This window comes from Anomaloglossus baeobatrachus, chromosome 6 (genome assembly GCF_048569485.1).
Source record: "Anomaloglossus baeobatrachus isolate aAnoBae1 chromosome 6, aAnoBae1.hap1, whole genome shotgun sequence".
Taxonomy (NCBI): Eukaryota; Metazoa; Chordata; class Amphibia; order Anura; family Aromobatidae; genus Anomaloglossus; species Anomaloglossus baeobatrachus.
The window spans coordinates 125,701,550-125,723,200 of record NC_134358.1 but is presented as its reverse complement, the minus strand read 5'-3'; the positions used below and the strand labels follow the sequence as shown (position 1 = coordinate 125,723,200).

Here is a 21,651-nt window from a genome sequence, read left to right as displayed (position 1 = left end):
GTCATGTCCGTATCCTTGGATAGTTAGCCTGCCACCTACTGGTATCTAGCAGTATTGTATTTGTCTTTTATTATGTCTATGTCTGCATTTTTGTATGTCAAATTTTTATAATAAAGTATCCAACATTTTTAGCCGAATACTGCTTGAGAATTATTTATGTGATATAGAGAGTTACACAACAGCAAATAAAGATTTCAGCCAACAGTGGCTGCAGAAAAAATAAATTAATTAAAAAAGGACATTTTATTCTGCACTAAAATTAATTATATAATCAATTAATGCAAAAAGAATCGCACTCATTCCCTTTACACCCTAAGAACTGGAGCACGGAGGACTAGGGATAAAGCCAGAATATTCAAGTCAACATTTAATTGTATGCAGTTTCCAGAAGTTAACAAGACGCACTGCGCTCTCTGCGGTGCATGGATGAAATACATTGTGTGATCACTGGAACATGTACATTAAGATCTGATCCACTAACAGCGAACGCTGATCGAATGGAGACGTAAAACCATTTTCTGCCATCACATTAGCTGCAAACAATACAAAGTGCATAGCAAAAATATATTCTCAGAATGAATCGCAACACGTTAAGCTTTAAAATGTCTTCAGAAAAAATACATTTGCTCAAAGACAGAAATGTTTCCTGTGTATTTCGGGCAGTAGTTGTATATTAGTGGGAATTGTAATTCATCCTCTTCAGAAAACTGGTGCTGACTTTTCCTGGCTGCAAAAAACAAAAAAAAAAAAGTGTGTTAGATACAATGTACAATAAGTAGCACAATAATTCGAGGCACAAAAAGAAGAAGTAAAAAGAAAACAAAAAAACACATCTCCGTACTGATAGCACTTTGACTAGTTTGCTAAATAAAGACACAATGGGATTCTGTCATTGAATGAGAAGAGGCGTTTCTGGTACGGCCGCCGGTGCCCCATGCTCCGATGTTCACCCAAATGGGGGTAGATGGGATCCTGGCACTGGTCCACATCCCATTAACCCCTTCATTAGCTATAGATGAGATTTGCTGGATAAGTGTCTCTGGTAAAGCAGGCATCTACAGTTGGGTCGAGAAATATTTGGACAGTGACTGAAATCTTCGCGATTTGTGCTCTGCATTTAACTATTTTTTTACTTGTTATGAAACAACTGAGATGCAATTGTAGTGCAGACTTTTAGTTTAAATAAAAAGGTTAAACAAAGATATGCTGTGAAATGTTTAGGAATTGCAACCATTTTTACCACTAGAAGCCATGCATGCTTGGCCATCGCCCCGCCTTCACCATGTGTTACAGATGATGTGCGGTGCTTTGGATCATGAGCCCTTCCTAGCCTTCTCCATACTTTCTTCTTACCATCAGTCTGGTACAGGTTGATCTTACCGTGTTTTTCCAAAAATAAGACACTGTCTTATACTTTTTTTTGCCCCCCAAAAAGCGCTAGGGCTTATTTGGAGGAGGTCTTATTCTTGGAGAAACACGGTTGGGGGTAAGTTTACCCCCCAAAAAAAACAGAACCCCTTCCCCCTTTCCCAGGAGATTCATACTTTCCAGACCCCGGACGGCTGAGTGACTCCGAAGTCCTCCCTGTGATCTCTGGTAGCCACTGCCAGCAAGTATGCTGCATGCTGCCTCCTGCTACTGGACAGACACACACACACACATACTGATAACACAGACACTCATACACAGACATCACATATCACACACACACTCTATCATCCAGCAGTACAGAGTGCGTCCGTTAGGTTATACCTGTCAGGAGCTCGTACATTCTAGCATCTACCCCGGCTACAGGGATGGAAGGAAGTCATGTGTCCCAGGTCCTTGCACTCCACCGCACGGCTTTTCAGGATCGGTATCGCTGGTTGTGGTGAGTGTGTCAGGGATCTGAAGGGTGATTGTGTGTGTGATGTGATGTGTACGGGGGTGCGATCGCTACAGGTCCTGCCGCTCAGCATCTGGTGAGTGTGATTGCGGGGTGTCCGCTGTCTATAATGAAGTGTCCTGCAGTATCTGTAACTTTTGTAGCTGCACGGACACTTCATTATTGAACCGCGACTAGGGCTTATTTTCGGGGGAGGGCTTATATTTAAGCCTTGCTCCGAAAATGCTTAAAATCCCTGCTAGGGCTTATTTATGGGGGAGGGCTTATTTTAGGGAAAACATGGTATTTATATCTGTCCATACAATACTTTTGGACAGCTTCTTTAGATGTTTTTTTTTTGCAAAGTCTAGTTTGCCCTTTCTATTTTTGAGGCTGATGAATGGTATTTGCGCTCACGGAGGCTTCTCTTAATGGTAGACTTAGATACTAAAACACCTACTTCGTGGACAGTGTTCTTCACTTGAGTTGATGTTGTTAAGGGGTTTTTCTTTACCATGGAAAGGCTTTTGCGTCCATCACCACTGTTGTCTACTGTGGACGTCCAGGTCCTTTTGAGTTTCCAAGCTCACCAGTGCGCTCTTTTTTTGCAGAATGTACCAAACTCTTGATTTAGTCACGCTTAATATTTTTGCTCTGTCAGATGGCTGTATTCTTTTTTTAGCCCAATGATGGTCTGTTTTTCCTCCATTGAGAGCTTCTTTGACCCCATGTTCTTGGTTCACAGCAACAGCTTCCAAATGCAAATGACACATCTGGAATCAGCTCCAGACCTTTTGTCTGATTAATTGATGATTGATTGGTTAATGAGGGTATAGCCCACGCAGCCAGTTAAAGAGCTTTTGAAATAAATGTCCAATTTCCTTTGGTCCCTTGAAAAAGAGGCAGCTGTATATTAAAGAGCTGTATTTCCTAAACCCTTACTTCAATTAAGATGTGAATAGCTCCAAATCAAAGCTAGGAATCTGCATTTTAAGCCCAGATTGATTATATAACTATATTGAATATATTTTGGTAAAACAGCCAAAATACCAAAACTTGTGTCAATGTTCAAATATTTCTAGACCTTACTGAACAACATCTTAATGATTACCCCAGCTATAGTAAAATCTACTTTACGATCAGGTAATGGTTGGTCACCAGGAAAATTTCACCTATGTAGCCAGTTAAGCGTCAAGGGATGTGGCCAATGAACAACCCCTATATAGTCTGCTGGCAAGTAGCTACCACACTTTACTTCTGGAAACATGGAGGTTTGAGCCCAGAACTGAAGTATGCATTCCCTTTCTTCACTTTAAGGGAGTCTGTCACCTCCCAAACTGCAAATCCAGATACTTAAACATTTATATAAGAGACTTATGACTGCTGATACGGTAAACCTTTACTCATCAGTGGTCGTTTGACGGTGTTTTCACAGGCAGACCAAAGTAAACGATGCACACTGTGCAATCTATACTTGATTGCTCAGTTCACATAGGTTGCCAAAGTTCTCTGTGGCGCAATTCCTGTCTATACAAGATGCAGATAACAATGAATGTTTTGTGCTGCACAAAAGATCAGTTCACCTGGTGAACTGGCATTTTTTCCCCTTCATCAGGTGAGCAGCAGCCTGTTTATCTTTGCATATAATTGTGAATCATGCGGTTTTAACAATGATAATTGAAGATTATCAAGCAGTGGAAAAGCCCCTTACTTACATTGAGTGCGCACCTGCACTGACACTGTGCGCTTCTCAGGGATACTCCAGTATCAGTGTGCACAAAAGTTGGCGTTTAGGGAGGGCTTCCTGCACCCTTATATGCATATGTATCAAAAGTTATTTTTTTGTCAACTACACCTCAAAAATGTATGTTCTTAGTATGATTTTTCTAAGATCTATGTTTACTATATAAAGGTTTACATAGCTAAATTTGCAGATTGGGGCCAACAGTCTCTCTTTTTAAAGCCCACATACACTAAATGAAATATATTCAAACCCGCTGATTTCAGTGGGATCCACCAACCATCTGTTCAGAGAAGGAAGGAACGGTGCACTGAAATCTTAAAAGGAACCAATCACCAGGATTTTCGTATATAAGCTAAAGCCAGTGCTATACTGACACTATCAGGCTGAGTCTATACATACCTGTAGTGGGCAGCTCGGATGTTTAGGTTTTGAAATCCAAGAAAGTGAAGTTTGTAAAATGAGCAGCTTCTTTAGTGACAGCAGCTGAGGATCAGATAATATATTCATAGTTATCCCCTCCCCCTGTTAGAATTAGCATAAGTATTATACAAATGACTCCCTTTGTCTAGCAGGACCTGTGTGAGGTCATACCCATGTGACCTGGTATCCAGCTTTGGTGGCTGAGGCCCCGCCCCTTCTAGTCACATGGGTATGACCTCACACAGGTCCTGCTAGACAAAGTGAGCCCTTTGTATAATACTTATGCTAATTCTAACAGGGGGAGGGGATAACTATGAATATATTATCTGCTCCTCAGCTGCTGTCACTCAAGAAGCCGCTCATTTTACAAACTTCACTTTCTTTGATTTCAAAACCTAAACATCCGAGCTGACCACTACAGGTCTGTATAGAATCAGCCTGATAGAGCCAGTATAGCACTGGCTTTAGCTTATATACGAAAATACTGGTGATTGGTTCCCTTTAACAGCCGAACATTTTGTTTTCAGAGATGTCCGATCACATCAGTCTTAGCTCTCTCCATTAAAATACATGAATTCTCAATTGAGCCCAATTCCCTAGTTTATGTCCACGGAAGCAGTGGGTTCGTGAACCCCATTTTTTCTATAACTTTCTTACCTTCATTAACAAAGAAGTCAGCCATATAAAAAGCCACACGTATGGCTTCTGCAACATGGGATATGTCGGAAGTTTTTCTCCATTCAAATGGATTTTTTTCTGGATGCCACTGGACACCATAAATAGGGTAATCATATGCTGCAAAACACAAGGCAGAACACAAGGTAATAATAGGATAATTAAATACAGAATATGGCACTTGTGAAATATTTCAGAATTAAAGGGAATCTGTCAGTAATGATAAGGGGGGCATAATTTGGGGTGATGCAATTAAAGTTATGCATCCACATCTTAAACCCGTCTGCATTCCAAATCATGAGTCAGTTGTCAGGCATGCATGCTATATTGCTATATTAAACTACACAGACCAGAGATGACAATAGGTCCGAGTAGAAAAGATGACTGGTTTAATCACAGAAGTTCAAATACATTTATAGAAGTCAGTGGACTAGGAGCCAAGAATACGTAATACTCCCTCTATTGGGTAAACTGCAAAGAGAGCTTATTTTGAGATATATATATGCATTTCATCATTTTATATTATTATTATTTTTTATTATTATAGCGCCATTTATTCCATAGTGCTTTACATGTGAAAGGGGTATACATAATAAGGACAAGTACAATAATCATAAACAATACAAGGCACAGACTGGTACCGGAGGAGAGAGGTCTCTGCCCGCGAGGGCTCACAGTATATTAAGCTAAGTCAGCATGAATAACAAAAGTCTTATGATCAGAAAGTCCCATGTCTGAGTACAGTTCAAATGCCATTTTTGAGTCCTGTTTTTGGATATCTTCATATAATACTGAATACTGATCATAACAGTCCATAACCATGTCCAAAACAGTAGGATCAGCAATCCTAAGCCGTTTATATGGGCACGTAGGTCATAGGAAGCTGGATAAAGTGATATTTTAATATCTGTGATCCGATGTCTTATTTCAGAGAAATCCATGTTGTAAATTGAGCTGATCCAAACTATGGGCCGGATACTGATCTGCATGATAATCTGCATCCAGAGATTATTTTTAATAAAAGGGGTGTTAACAGTGTGAGACATGTAATTTACACAGAACAGGAGAACTGAACTTTATCTTATAACACACACTTTAGCAGCTGCAGCTCTCACAGCTCTGCTGTTTTGCAACAATAATGCAACACTGCCTGTGAAATGGAAGCTGCAGCTGAGAGGAACCTGCAGATGTGTCAGTTATACTCACATACAGTGAGATCAGGAGAGCAGAGAGCGGCCATCACTGCAAACTCCTCTTCTATTTACAATAATGTCTGGAGGCAGATTCTTATACAGTTCGGTGTCAGGCCCATAGTCTGGAACATCTCATATACATATAAGAAAAACAAGGATTTCTCTGGAACTAGACATCAGATCGCAGATATAAAAGTAAAATTTTATTCAGTTTCCCATGGCCTACATGCACATATAGATGGCTTAAGGCCCCATTACAAGCAACGATGTATCTAACGATATATTACCGGGGTCACGGATTCCGTGACGCACATCCGGCATCGTTAGCGACGTCGTTGCGTGTGACACCAACGAGCGGCCATTATAGATGGAAAATACTCACCAAATTGTCCATCGTTGACACGCCGTTCATTTTCAAAAAAATCGTTGATTGTTGTGGACGCAGGTTGTTCGTCGTTCCCGAGGCAGCACACATCGCTACGTGTGACACCTCGGGAACGACGAACTGCAGCTTACCTGCGTCCTCCGGCAATGAAGAAGGAATGAGGTGCGCGGGATGTTACGGCCGCTCATCTCCGCCCCTCCACTTCTATTGGGCGGCCGCTTAGTGATGACACTGTGACGCCGCATGAACCGCCCCCTTAGAAAGGAGGCGGTTTGCTGGCCACAGCGATGTCGCTAGGCAGGTAAGTCCGTGTGACGGCTCCTAATGATATTGTGCACCATGGGCAGCGATTTGCCCGTGATGCACAAACGACGGGGCCGGGTACGCTCTCTAGCGATATTGCTAGCGATATCGCTGCGTATAAAGCCCCCTTTAGGAGGGAGATCCTACTGACAGATTCCCTTTAAATTCTTTATTTTAATGCTAGGCAAACCATAATGTTTTGGTCATCAACTTTGACCTTCAGATTTAAATTTGTGCAATAAGGTTTAATGGCGAAAAAATGCAGGTGATTGGCACTCATAGGGACAATATACTCTGGATTTCATTTAGAGGGTTTTCTTCTTTTAGATTTATACAGAATGAGATCCTAGGAATCCACTCCTGTTCCAGGCTCTGTGCACCCCAAATATAATATACAAACCCTACTTTGGGACAGACCCCAGTTAATACCTTCAAATGTGGAGATAAATTCCAGAGCACCATCAGAGTTAGTGGACAGGATGTTGTAGAATTTTCGGAGCTTTTCATTAGCTGTAAAGTTCTATAAGAAATGCAGGAATGGAAAAAAAATTAGAATACATGAAAGGTACAAAGAAAAAAGGTTAAAAGTGAGAAAAATGTCCATCATCGATAAAAACCAGGCAGATCTGAGAAATCCACTGGAGGATACAAAGCTCACTGTATGATTGGATTGGCTACATGCAGACAAAGTTTTTTGAGGAGTTTTTGGAAAAATAAACTTAGCGGAAACTCTTCTAATCTTTCAAAGAGGTTCTGCTACTAAAACTCAGCAAAAACCCCTCTGTGTGCACAGTCATTGGCTGGTATAGTGTCGGCTTGCAGTTATTTTGACGTGAGCCTTTTTGCTAAGAATTATAACACAGTAGTCACGAGTTAAAAAGGATTTCCATTTTATGAAAAGTGAATCTCAAGTTTCCTGTGATGGAAAACAACAAAACTCGACCTCCGTGGGTCCAGTGCTAGATCTTGGCCCCGTTTAACTTTAGCGGTGTTACCACAGTGACTGCTCACATCACCAATGGAGGTAATCACAGAACTCAGCGCCTCGACCAATGAAGATGGCATCAACTCCATGATTGACTGCAGCGGTGATGTAAGCTGTGGTGACGTCACCACTGCAGCCAAAGCATTCAATTTGGAGAAGAAGCATCAGAGAACCAGCATTGGGCCTGGGGAGGTCAAGCACTATTTGATTTTGTTATTTTACATTACCTCAGAGCAAGGGTTCACTTTTCTAAAAGTAGGAAATTCCATTTCTAATGGAAGAAAATGTCCCTACAAGTAGTAGCGCACTTGTTTCATGTGGTAATCCTGCCACTTAGCCATTTTTATTGTGATAATACCAACAATCTGTATCCCAGGTGATGGCTTAGAATCTTACTTTGATCCTATAAGGGGTTCTCAGGACTTAGCTTATCAGTATCAGAAGGAGGTCTGAAAACGGCACCTCCTACTGACCAACTGTTTGTAGCTGCTTGGTCATGGGATGTCCATAGTTTACAGGGCCTGAGCAGCTCCGTTCACTTTAATGGATGTTCTCAGGTACTACAGCAAATTTCACTTTAATAGGAGCATTGCAGCAGCACCTGAGTCTATCCACTACACAGCATACGGCGCCAAGCTGGTCCAATTCTGTACACTGCGCGTATCTAGCCGCTAAGGGAGCTGCAAACAGCCGATTGGTGGGGGAGCCAGATTTTGGAACCTCGCCAATCCAAAACGTACCTATTTTAAATTATCTACATTATGGACAATCTCTTTAAGTTGGCCATTAGTAGTAGATGAATAGGAGTTAAAACCCACTAATTTCAGCTGCGCTGGCAGTTCATATGTGAGTGGCAGTGTCGCAACTCACTACTAGAGGTGAGCGAACCCGAGTTTTGGTGTTCATACCAAACAAAAAAAAAAATTGTGTGGGTGCTTTACGTATGCAAACCACTCACGTGAGCATTGCTGTACACCGGTATGCTCTGGCTCCGGCCAGTGCAAGCCACCTGCAGTGTATGATTAACTCATACTGGGGATAACAACAGCGTGATCGGATGAAGTGTGCACCAAACAAAAAACCCCGCCTGCCGCGGAAGTGATTTGTTTATGGCTGGCTGACTGGCGGGGACCCAATTACTGACTTCCAATGGGCTTCTGGTCAAGTAACTTCCACGGCTCCTCTCATCTCTACTCACTACTAATGTCAAATGTCAGCAAAAAGAAATAATCAGGCATATTAGATTTTAATATGCCTTCTCCTCTCTCATAAATAAGAAATAACGTCTGGAACACCATTCTAAGTCTGAACTGGGTGCAAAAACCTAAAAAAACATCACTATATGGAGATAAGGTATGCACACCAGTGACTATGCAAGGGGAATACATGTAATAGCAGAAACTGCTGTGTGAATACTGACATGAAAAATCCAATAGCTATATGTAAGAGTGAAAATGTGAAAAATGGAACCTGCATTACTGCCATGAATATATGAATAAAGAGAAATTTAGCTACTGAATTGATCAATGCAATAGAGCCCCAACACTACGCCAAAGTATTTCTCTACGTTGGGGTCCCTAGCTTGTGTGTGTCCTCTCATGCAGTTAAAAAACTTACCGTGTATGGGACGCTGAGACCCAGGCTATTTATGCGTATGATGTGGATTGGCAATAGGTGTGGTTGGGGAGGGTTCACAAACGAAAAACTACTAACAAATAAGGAATAACGGTTGGAAAATCATGCTATGTCTGAACTGGGTGCAAAAACATAAAAAAAACATCACTATATGGAGATAAGGTATGCACACCAGTGACTATGGGACCCAATTAGTGACTTCCAATGGGCTTCTGGTCAAGTAACTTCCACGGCTCCTCTCATCTCTACTCACTACTAATGTCAAATGTCAGCAAAAAGAAATAATCAGGCATATTAGATTTTAATATGCCTTCTCCTCTCTCATGGGAGACAAGTCACCACTAGGGGAATAGGGTGTATAGGGGAAACGGCTGTGGATCTAGTGCAGGGCCTGAGCTCCCCAAGTCAGGCACAGCACAGTATTACTCCTTGACATTGGCCGTGTGCTATTGCAGCTCAGCTCTCTGCAACTTAAAGGGACTCTGTCGGCACAGAATGACCGGTCACAACAAGTCCAGGCGCTCGGTGCATCAGGGTGGGGCTAATCACTGAACTACAGCTACCCACCTGCTTGTTTTCCCTCAAACTCTGCCCTCCTCAAGCTTCAGAGTTAGAGCTGACAATGAAAGAATAGGGGGTGGAAATCGAGGGAACATAAGTAGGTGGGGGCCATTCCAAGAGAGCACCGAGCTCAAAGACATGGTGTGAACAGTCACTGTGCTGACAGACTCCCTTTAAAATGTATATGAGTGGCAAGATAAAACACAACTAAAAATGCTGCCACTTATTACAATTAAAACCAAAACTCATGAGATCCTTCACACTGATTGATATATTACTCAACTCAAATATAAAAACACAGCACTTTTATTTTTGTTCCCATTTCCATGAGCTGAACTCAAAGATCTAAAGCGGGCTTTACACGCTGTGACATCGCTCAAGCGATCTCGTTGGGGTCACGGAATTTGTGACGCACATCCGGCCGCTGTAGCGATGCCGTTGCGTGTGACACCTATGAGCGATTTTGAATCGTCGCAAAAACGTTCAAAATCACTCATCGGTGACATGCCCCCCTATTCTCGATTATCACTGCTGCTCGGTGTACGAAGTAGTTCGTTGCTCCTGCGGCAGCACACATCGCTATGTGTGACACTACAGGAACGAGGAACCTCACCTTACCTGCGGCCGCCCGCATTGAGAAAGGAAGGAGGTGGGCGGGATGTTACGTTCCGCTGATCTCCGCCCTTCCGATGCTATTGGGCGGCGGTTCAGTGACGCTCCTGTGACGTCGTTGTGACGCTGAACGAACCGCCCCCTTAGAAAGGAGGCGGTTCGCCGGTCACAGCGACGTAGGTAGGCAGGTAAGTAGTGTGACGGGTCTGCGCGATGTTGTGCGCCACGGGCAGAGATTTGCCCGTGTCGCACAACCGATGGGGGCGGGTACGCATGCTAGCGATATCGATCACGATATCGCAGCGTGTAAAGCGGCCTTTAGACTTTTTCTACCTACACACAAGGCCTTTATATAATAATAATATTATTATTATTATTATTATTATTACTACTACTACACACAAGGCCTTTTACGCTCAAATATTGTTCACTAATTTGTCTAGATCTGTGTTAGTGATCACTTCTTTGTCAAGATAATCCATCCACCTCAGAGGTGTGACATATGCTGATTAGGCAGCAGGATTATTGCACAGGTGTGCCTTAGGCTGGCCACAATGAAAAATCACTGTAAAATGCTAAAATATGCAGTTTTACAGTATTGAAAGGGTCAGGGGGGAAGGGGAGGGTGTCCACTCTTCTTCAATGCTTGTGTGAAGTTGCTGGATATTGGCAGGAACCTTTAACATGCTGTCGTATATGCTGATCCAGACCATCTCACACGTCATGTCCGGTTAGTATGACGGCAAGAACTGGGATGTTTTCAGCTTCCTGGAAGTGTGTACAGATCCTTGCAGCATGGGGCCGTGCATCATCATGCTGCAACATGAAGTGATGGATGCGGATGAATGGTACAACAATGGCCTCAGGATTTCGGCACTGTAGCTCTGTGTATTCAAAATGGGATCAATATAATGCTGTTGGGTTCAGTGTCCATAACATACTCATAACCCCGCCGCTACCATGGGCCACTTGATTCACAAAAGCAAACTGCTCACCCACACGACACCATACACGCAGTCCGCCATCTGCCCTACAGTGAAAACCAGGATTCATCCATGAAGAGAACATCTCTCCAACGTACCAGACTTATTTCCCCGCTCAAGTCAGTTAGAATGATGATCTGTAGTCAGGTGGGGACCCCGATAAGGACGTCGAGCAGCAGATGAGATTCCCTGAGACGGTTTGTGCAGAAATTCTTTGGTTATACAAATCAATTGTGGCAGCAGCTGTCCGGGTGACTGGTCTCAGATGATCATGGAGGTGAAGATGCTGGATGTTGAGTTGCTGGGCTGGCAATGGCACGCATCCTCAAAACTTGCAATATCTGTGGCATTGTGCTGTGTGGCCAGCCTAAGGCACACCTGTGCAATAACCATGCTGTCTATTCAGCATCTTGATCTGCCACACCTGTGAGGTGGATGGATTATCTCCGCAAAGGAGAAGAGCTCACTAACACAGATTTAGACAAGTTTGTGAAGAATATTAGAGAGATAAAGGTCTTTTGTGTACATAGTAAAGGTCTTAGATCTTCAGATCAAGTCATGAAAAACAGGAGCAAAAACAAAAAAGTGCTTGGTTTATGTTTTTGTTCAGTGTAAATCCTATCGATGGGTCATAAAACATTGTGATGGGAAAATCCCATTAATTTAGGAATTATTTTACAATAACTTTTTACTTTGTGAATGACTGCTTTTGATTACAGATTTCTAAACAACTGAAAGGTAAAAGTCAAGCATGAGAAATGATCAATACAAATAAGAGGACAAGGCTAACCAGTCATTATCTGGCCAGAACCGCGCCTGGAGATGTACCTGTATCGAGAGGCTCCAGGAGTGGAAGTTTGCAGTTATAGACATGGTGGAGAGGGCTTTATATAAAGCAGCGGGAATGTGCCGGAATAATTTGCTATTAAACACATCTAGAAAAGAAAAGCTTAGGGTAAATAAATGTAAATTTCTAGTTTTCATCTAAAATATGTGAAAAGCATGCAGTTAGGTCTCCCATTATACCCTACCTGAAGGCGGCGGCATAGGGCAGAGGGGAAAGCGCTCACTGTATACGTATTTCGGCACAATAGGCCCGGCATTCAGAACAGCGGTCAAAGCGAACACAAGTACACGCATCACCGCTGGTGACGCTGCATTGACTAGCATATTAGCACACCCCTGTGGGCGTGCTAACATGCTAAGAGGGCGGCTAGTCGGGGGATATAACGTCCTTGCGACTAGTCCATGCGCTCATTAGCGTGTGATAAAAGATCTTTAGAAATACTTTTTCTAAAGATCTCTTTATGTATGCTACTAGATATAGGGACAGTTAGGCACGGATTAGCAATATACACCTAGTACTGCTCGTGGTCCTGGGTGTATATTGCACCTGACAGATTCCCTTTAAGGAAAACATCTCACTGCCCATGGAGTCCTGTCTGTGGGCAGCATGTTGTAGAGCTAGAATTGACTGAACCTTCTCCCACTCATTAATCAGTTTAACTTGTATTACAATTAATTTAATCCTGCGCATTTTATGCTCTGTCAATCATTAAAGTAGCTGTCAGGCCTGTATCTACAAGTCTGAAGTCACTATGCCACTTGTGAATCCTCACAGCACACATACTGCGCGCCGTGAGAACTGTCCGGTGCGGGAACTGGCTAATTATGTGCCTTTCAGAGTGAATCCAGCTTTACTCAATTCACTTGCATTCAGTGAGGCTGTGCTCATCTAGTTAGAACATGACCACATGTATGAAAATCGCATATTGCAGCCACATAACCGAATGCTCCCGGCGTCAACACCAGAAAATCCTTACAGTGCATGTGCACTATGGGGATTTACAAGACTGCAGTCACAAAGGGTGACTATAAACAGAGACCTGTTCTTGGGATCGATTGGTGTCACAGTGTTTGGACTCTCAATGATAGGCAATTTATCCCCTAGCCTGATATGGGTTTCAAACAATCACTGTAATAGGTCAGTGTATGCATAAGCTACAACATACAGCACATACTACACTATATACTTACTTTCAGTGAAGTTCAGAGGCAATGAGATGTCTTCTGTCTGGGTCAGTGTTAGTAACAGTTCTCCACTTGTCAGTACAGTCAGTTGCTCAAATCCTAAACAGGTCCCCCAAATAGGAAAGTAGTCCCCTTTTTCATTAGCCTGAAAGAAAGATAAAAATGAGCTTAGTAATGTCTATTAGGAATAATGATCCATTCACACAACAGTCCTCCTTGACTCAAAGGTCGAAGGCTGAAATTAGAGATCTCTGTAAACTAGTCACGTATTTCTTCTACACCCAGTAATATATTTTTGGTGATCATACTGAAATCATCCACCTTAAATCGCTGCCACACGTTAGGAGAGCACAAAGGTGTATAGCGTATTGGGATTTTCATTCAATGATCTTACTCTCAGATTATTCTCCCTCTACCAAGTCTTATATCTGCCAATATGTATGGGCATAAGAATTGTCCTGAAGCCAACTACGGACTTCAACCTATCCAAACCCCCAACAGACTATGAAGAAGGACTCATCTTTCCCGAGAGTCCAGGGTGGTACACAGCCACATCGGACACTTGGGAGATGGCCATGTGGAGTCACATTTGTGGGAGGGTCAGTCCATCTTCACATGTCCCAGTTTCTGATCTGACTGCAGGTCTTGTGCCCCGACCTCAACAGCCAAGCCCAATAGGCACATAAGAGAGCATTGAGCTCAGGAGGCCCATGGCAAGTATGGGCATGCATACACAGACTATGAAAACAAGTGAAGCCAGCCACAGGCTACCAAAATACTTGGGCCGCCAAACTAAAAAAAATAAATAAACATACCTAAAATTTAAACACAAACTATATTTTTCTTTTTTAGTTGTGGCTAGAGTAAAGTTGTGGCTAGAGTAAATCTTTTTCAAAAAGTTAAAAAAATAATAAATTTGTAATTGTTCAGATGTTTTTTTCACTTTTTTTAACTTGACATGAGAGCTAAGTTACGGTAGAGCTGCTCGGGGTCTTCTAAAACCCTTCAGCTCAGCCATACTAAGGGGGAGAAGGCATATAGGTCAATTGGCGTTCATGTCACTGTTGGGTCCATTAGATGTGGCTGCATTCTCCATTCAGTGCTCAGCACTAGCTATGTGCCATGTAGACTTAGATACAAGAGAAAACCAAAAACTGCTATCATCTCCTTAGTGTCCTGTCTGTCACAAACAGCTAGGCATTAGGCCTGCTTCTGCTAGGTCACAGGAGTTTTAATTCGCCACAATCACTGCCCTCATTAAGAGTGTGTGCCCACGATCAGTGTTTGCAATGGTTTGGATGTAGCATGTTTTCACTGTGTCCAAAACACAGCATTATACAGTACAAGAATAGTGTATCGGATTTCTAGAAATCCCGTGCCCACTGTGCTTGTTTTTTCAGCAGCAAACACTGACCTGCGGTGCGTCTTTCCAGACTGCAGCATGTCCATTGTTAGCTGCGGATTCGCATGCATCCTCCTTAGGGAGAACACAAGCGAGAGACAGCAGCGCACTGAACCCGGATCGTGGGTACGAGCAGCTGCGGTCTCCAGCGGTCTCCTGCGGAGGAGACTCGCGGACCGTAGGTCAGGACCCGCTGCGTCCAGGACACAGTGAGTCCTGATCGTGGGCACATACCCTAAAGGATGGTATTGGGTCATTATTGGGTTAAGTTAGGCTGAGTTCACATGTCCTGTAATCATCCGTTAGAACGGATCCTGCAGAGATCTGTTGGGAAAAAGTTCTGAAAACACAACTTTTTTGTCCGTTGCTAAATAACTGGTGTCTGCTGGATCCGATTTTTTAACATGGGAGTCTATGAAGGACGGATGCGTTAACAGATTACTATTGAGCTATATGTTTTTCTTGCATTTGTAAAGGATCTGTTTTTTTCTTATAGGATCTGTTTCAAATGGAAGATAAGTAGCAATCCACTAACGGATCCGTTCTCCATAGGCTCCAATGTTAGAAAAAAATGATCTGGCAGATATTTTCCCAACCGATTTCTGCAGGATCCGTTCTAACAGACAATTACTGGACATGTGAACTCAGCCGAGTATAGGTAGTTTACAGCTAAAAAAAACCTTAAAAAGTTTTAAAAAAGTAACTAAAAAGTGAAACACTGTCAGATATCTAGATGTGTAAAGGTTTTCAAGTGTCCAGTGAACACAAGCATCTCGTCAAAGAAACTTAACAGGGTTTTTTTCAAGTTTTTAAGTCATCACCTGGGTATAGTACAACTTCCTGATCACCGGGGTCCGACCACTGGGACCCCACCAATCCTAAAAACGCAGCTCTTGCCAAAGGAGCGGTAGACGATCACGCACACAGTCATGATTTTAATAGGGCTATACAGCATTTTGGGCTGACAGACTCCCTTTATCTTTCGCACGTAACATCTTGACTAACATTGACGTCACCGAGTAACTTCTCTATTTCCAGGAACTTGTTTTTCGCTTTTTAAGGTTTAATCACTTTGTGTTGTGCAATATCAGTGGTAGCTCCTATTTCCTGCACTTATACCATTACGAGTCTCCATTACTGGAAATGTCTTTTTTCCAGACAGCATAATATCACTTCTCCAAAATCCATGTGCGGTGTACAATACACAATATACGTGAAATGTATGACTCCACATGGAGATCTCAGACGTTTCAGACAATTGTTAACCATGAGATGTCAATCTATGAAGCTCCAGAATATTTTTGTGTATTTTTATCGCTTTAAGGCCTCCGACACACATCCGTTAAAACCACGCACGTGTAATACGGGCCGTTTTTCAGGTCCGTGATCCTTTTTTTGTCCGTTTTTATGGTCCGTGTGGGCTTTGTATAACCGACGTATGCTAGCCGTGTGTGCGTGTGCAATGCCCGCGTGTGCGTGTGATGTTTAACTGACGTATGAATGTTTTTTCCGTGTGAAATGTTCCGGATTTAATGTAAAATGTCGTGTTTGATTACCCGCTGACAGCAGACAGAGTCGCACGCTGAGAATGAACGCGGGTAAACTTCACTCGACTTCATTGTCATCCCGCGGCTCTGTCTGGGTGTCGCGTACTGATTAGCGATCACCCGTGCAGGACTCACCAGTGACCGCTAATCCCCTGAGTGACTGCAGTGAGCAGCGCGATTAGCGCTGCCGTCACACAAGTTACCCGCGGTTAGCTTGAGTCCACCCCCCGTGACCGCAACTCACCTGTGACTTCATCGCTGTCACTCGGGTGACTTGCTGTCACAGGTGGAGGATTTAGCGGTGGCCGCGAGTAACCTGAGTGACAGCACAGCTGATCGCGCGGCTCACCTCAGTTGCTGTGGTGCTGTCAGGAACGGCGGTGTTCTTTTGCCGCTCCTGTCACCTTCATGTAGCAGAGCTGGAAGCGACGCGGGATCGTCCGTGGATTACGCCGGACATGGATGGGTATTTGGGGCATAATAAATTGGTGAACAAGGTTTTTTTTTAGTGTTTATTATTTCAAATAAAGGATTTTTCGTTGTGTGTGTTTATTTACTGTCACATACAGATTAATCATGGAAGGTATCTCGGGGAGACGCCTGCCATGATTAATCTAGGACTTATTGGCAGATATGGGCTGCTGTCATTAACTCCTTATTACCCCGATTGCCAACGCACCAGGGCAAATCGGGAAGAGTCGGGTAGAGTTCCAGAACTGTCGCATCGAATGGATGCGCAATTTTTGGGTGGCTGCTGGCTGATATTGTTAGGCTGGGGGGGCTCCCCATAACGTGGAGCTCCTCATCCTGAGAATACCAGCCTTCAGCCATGTGGCTTTACCCTGGCTAGTATCAAAATGGGGGGGGACCGCACGTCGTTTTTTTTTTAATTATTTATTTTTTTTACTGCACAGTATAGACCCGCCCACCGGCGGTTGTGATTGGTTGCGGTGAGACAGCTGTCACTCAGCGTGTGGTCGTGTCTAACTGCAACCAATCATAGGTGCCGGTGGGCGTGGAAAGAAGGGAATACGAAATTGATTAATGAGCGGCCGGCTTTTTCAAAATAGTAAAAGCCGCCGGAGCAGTGTGAACGCCGTGCAGCGCCGCGCCGGTGATCGGGGATCAGTAAGTATGAGAGAGGGGGGAGACTGACCAACAGACAGAGAGAGGGACCGACCGACAGAGAGAGACCGACCGACGGACTGAGGGAGATTGACCGACATAGACAGAAAAAGAAAGAATAGCCGACATCACTACAAAAAAGCACAAAACGTACAGGGAGCATACGGAGATTTATCCGTATCATGTACTTGTGTGCACCAAACCATTGACTTTCATGGTGTCCATGTGTGCATGTTCCGTGCAGGAAACGGACATGCTGCCGTGCAAAACGGAAACACATACGGATCACGGACACGGACATGATGAAAAACGCAAGTTTGACCACAAACATAGATTAACATTGGTGCACGTTTGTCCGGGTCTCCAGTATATACGGAAACGGACAAACCACGCACGTTTTTAACGAAGGTGTGTCGGAGGCCTAAGATGAAGTTTGAAATAACTGTGCAAAAATAAATAACATCATTAAAGTCCTGTGTTTTGAGCTTTTGCTTCAGCTTGTGTTTTATTGAAGTTGCCACCATAGATTTTCTAATAACACACAGCGCCATACTGCCCATCAAATAGGACAGATCAAAGTTCTAAACTTTCAACCCAAACTTAAAGGGGTTATACGGGATGTATGTATTTTATTTCTAATGGGGCTAAGAACGTACAAGCAGGTAGTTGCTAACTGCTCAGCGCTGATCTCTGTTGACGTAGCATGCACTCCTGATACTGCGCCCGCGCACGATCCCGCTCTCATGCCTCGGCAGGTGCGCCGTTCTCCTCACTTGTCCGGTGGAATAATGCACCCCGTTCCTGTCCTCCTCCTGCTTTCAGGTCATACGCAGGTCATACGTAGGTCGTCTGGGAGTGCCTGGAGTGTGCGCACGCAGCCACGCCGCATTGAGATCACCAATCACCGTGAAGTTATTTAAGGCTCCCTCTCCTTAAGAAGTGCCTGAGCAACGTTGCCTATACGTAGTGCGTTGCTCGTTCTCAGGCCCTGTACCCGTCACTGAGTCTAGTCCTGCGTCACAAATCCTAGTACAAGTTACCTGTACCCGCTAATCTATGTCTCTTTGTAGAGCCTGTTGCTACCACCACTTCTGTGTTGCCACGTCTGAGCCACCTCCTTCGTGCTGCCATGTCCAGGATACCACATCCTGTAGCCACTTTTGTGATTTTTCGTCTGTGCCATCACATCTGTGCACACCCGTACTGGACTTTGGAGACTCTGCTGTCCCTTAGAGCTGAATTCACTGGTCCTGGCAGTTGTGCATTTAGCCCCCTGGAGCTGCACCTGACAGTCCCTGTATTGGGTGTAGCTTGAGGTTAGCCCCTTCAGGGGAGTCTGGGTGGGGCCCAGTAGGTCCACTCTCGGATGCTCGACGCTCCTCCGCAACCTTAACAGCTGGCTTAGAGTAATCACAGACCGTTCCTTCCAGCAGTAATGCTGCTTCATTACACCTCATTAACAGAGTAACTATTTCTCTTCCGAATAGGGTGTCCTGATGATTGACATCCGGCTCCCCACAGGGAGGCAGCAAGAAGCCAATCAACATGACATCTGTAGAGACGTTATGTCAACAGAGTAGCGCAGAAAAGAAGAAGCTTCTCTGTTGACACAAACTCACGAGGAGCTGAAGAATCGCTGGCATGTGCGGTCTGTGATCATTCTGAGCTGGCACAGATTGGTGCTAGCCACACAGGCAGGTAGTTAACAACTTCTGCCTGAAAGTTCTTAGCCCCATAAGAAAATGCTGTGTACAGTGAAAATCACAGTCTCCTTTGAAGTCCGACCACCAGTAGGGTTTCAAAGGTGCTCCAGAATGACAAGGACAAAGGTCTTCCACAGGCTCACTGCTGTCAGAGCAATCTATTGGCACAACGCGATTATATCACGGGAGAGTGTTAAAAGCTGCTGTCAAGAGTTTGACGTCAGCATTTCACCGGTTAACAAGCACCACCCGTGACTGTTAGAGGCAGGTCCTGGTTGTAACACACAGCCATAATCTGCCGAGTATGGCGCGAGATCACCCTGCTCCATACACCCGCTTCCTATTTGCACTATACATGTACAGTGCATGTCGTGAAGGAGTTAAAAGGTGGCAAGAGTTCTGACGTCTTCAATCCTGGTTTTTACATAGAGAAAAAAAATGACATTTTAACAGAGGTGTGTAAGTTATTTTTTTTTGTTTGTTTTTTTAAATATCATCAGTGAGAATCTACATTGATTAAAAAAATGCAGAAGTGAAATTAAGATTACCGCTAGCGCTAAATCATAGAATATCTTGGCAGCTTTCGCATATCCAGAATCTTTAAGGTCAACGCCACCACCAGGAAGAAGAACCCTGGAATATAAAACATCAGGTCTTGAGATCAGTGGGCCTTATACAGGGTTTATAAGAAGTAATGTATATATATAAAAAAAAAACAAGATAACTAGTCAACGGTACAGTCCATAACTAACCACACATTGGTATGAAGGGACATCAAACCTAAACAGTTAGCTATACACCTGTCAACTGTTGGATGGAAGTTCATTCAACATACAGCCACCTCTGGACTCAATCACATACACAAGCGTAAGAATCAGCTGAGCGTTCATGTCATTTCTAAGGGGAGAGAGGAGAAATATCGCTGCTGGAGGATCCTTCGCTTCCTTAAAACAAACAGATCGGGTGTTGAAATTTTGCACCGATTGGCAGAATATGAGACGTTTATCCCCGTTAGAATGGAGGGCAGTGCTCACGCTCAGCCGCCGCTCTATTCCCTCCGTATGGGGCTATCAAGTCCGGCACTTAGCATTTTCCGGCAGCCTGATAGCCACGGTTGGGAGTTACAGTGCCTACAAGTAGTATTCAACCCCCTGCAGATTTAGCAGGTTTACACATTTGGAATTAACTTGGCATTGTGACATTTGGACTGTAGATCAGCCTGGAAGTGTGAAATGCACTGCAGCAAAAAAGAATGTTATTTCTTTTTCTTTTTTTTTTTTTTTAAATTGTGAAAAGTTTATTCAGAGGGTCATTTATTATTCAACCCCTCAAACCACCAGAATTCTGTTTGGTTCCCCTAAAGTATTAAGAAGTATTTCAGGCACAAAGAACAATGAGCTTCACATGTTTGGATTAATTATCTCTTTTTCCAGCCTTTTCTGACTAATTAAGACCCTCCCCAAACTTGTGAACAGCACTCATACTTGGTCAACATGGGAAAGACAAAGGAGCATTCCAAGGCCATCAGAGACAAGATCGTGGAGGGTCACAAGGCTGGCAAGGGGTACAAAACCCTTTCCAAGGAGTTGGGCCTACCTGTCTCCACTGTTGGGAGCATCATCCGGAAGTGGAAGGCTTATGGAACTACTGTTAGCCTTCCACGGCCTGGACAGCCTTTGAAAGTTTCCACCCGTGCCGAGGCCAGGCTTGTCCGAAGAGTCAAGGCTAACCCAAGGACAAAAAGGAAGGAGCACCGGGAAGATCTCATGGCAGTGGGGACATTGGTTTCAGTCAATACCATAAGTAACGTACTCCACCGCAATGGTCTCCGTTCCAGACGAGCCCGTAAGGTACCTTTACTTTCAAAGCGTCATGTCAAGGCTCGTCTACAGTTTGCTCATGATCACTTGGAGGACTCTGAGACAGACTGGTTCAAGGTTCTCTGGTCTGATGAGACCAAGATCGAGATCTTTGGTGCCAACCACACACGTGACGTTTGGAGACTGGATAGCACTGCATACGACCCCAAGAATACCATCCCTACAGTCAAGCATGGTGGTGGCAGCATCATGCTGTGGGGCTGTTTCTCAGCCAAGGGGCCTGGCCATCTGGTCCGCATCCATGGGAAGATGGATAGCACGGCCTACCTGGAGATTTTGGCCAAGAACCTCCGCTCCTCCATCAAGGATCTTAAGATGGGTCGTCATTTCATCTTCCAACAAGACAACGACCCAAAGCACACAGCCAAGAAAACCAAGGCCTGGTTCAAGAGGGAAAAAATCAAGGTGTTGCAGTGGCCTAGTCAGTCTCCTGACCTTAACCCAATTGAAAACTTGTGGAAGGAGCTCAAGATTAAAGTCCACATGAGACACCCAAAGAACCTAGATAACTTGGAGAAGATCTGCATGGAGGAGCGGGCCAAGATAACTCCAGAGACCTGTGCCGGCCTGATCAGGTCTTATAAAAGACGATTATTAGCTGTA

At 44.0% G+C, this 21,651-nt stretch overlaps 1 protein-coding gene across 1 annotated transcript in view; it reads right to left on the bottom strand.

Annotated features, from left to right (window-relative positions):
* Nucleotides 1–354: 354 nt before the first annotated feature.
* GGH (gamma-glutamyl hydrolase) overlaps nt 355–21,651 on the bottom strand; it is a 45,188-nt gene continuing 23,891 nt past the window's right edge. The window contains 6 exon segments of the mRNA XM_075353240.1: nt 355–727; nt 4,686–4,823; nt 7,014–7,104; nt 12,189–12,295; nt 13,398–13,536; nt 19,717–19,801. Coding sequence (XP_075209355.1) covers nt 609–727; nt 4,686–4,823; nt 7,014–7,104; nt 12,189–12,295; nt 13,398–13,536; nt 19,717–19,801 — 679 coding nt within the window. The 3' untranslated portion in view covers nt 355–608.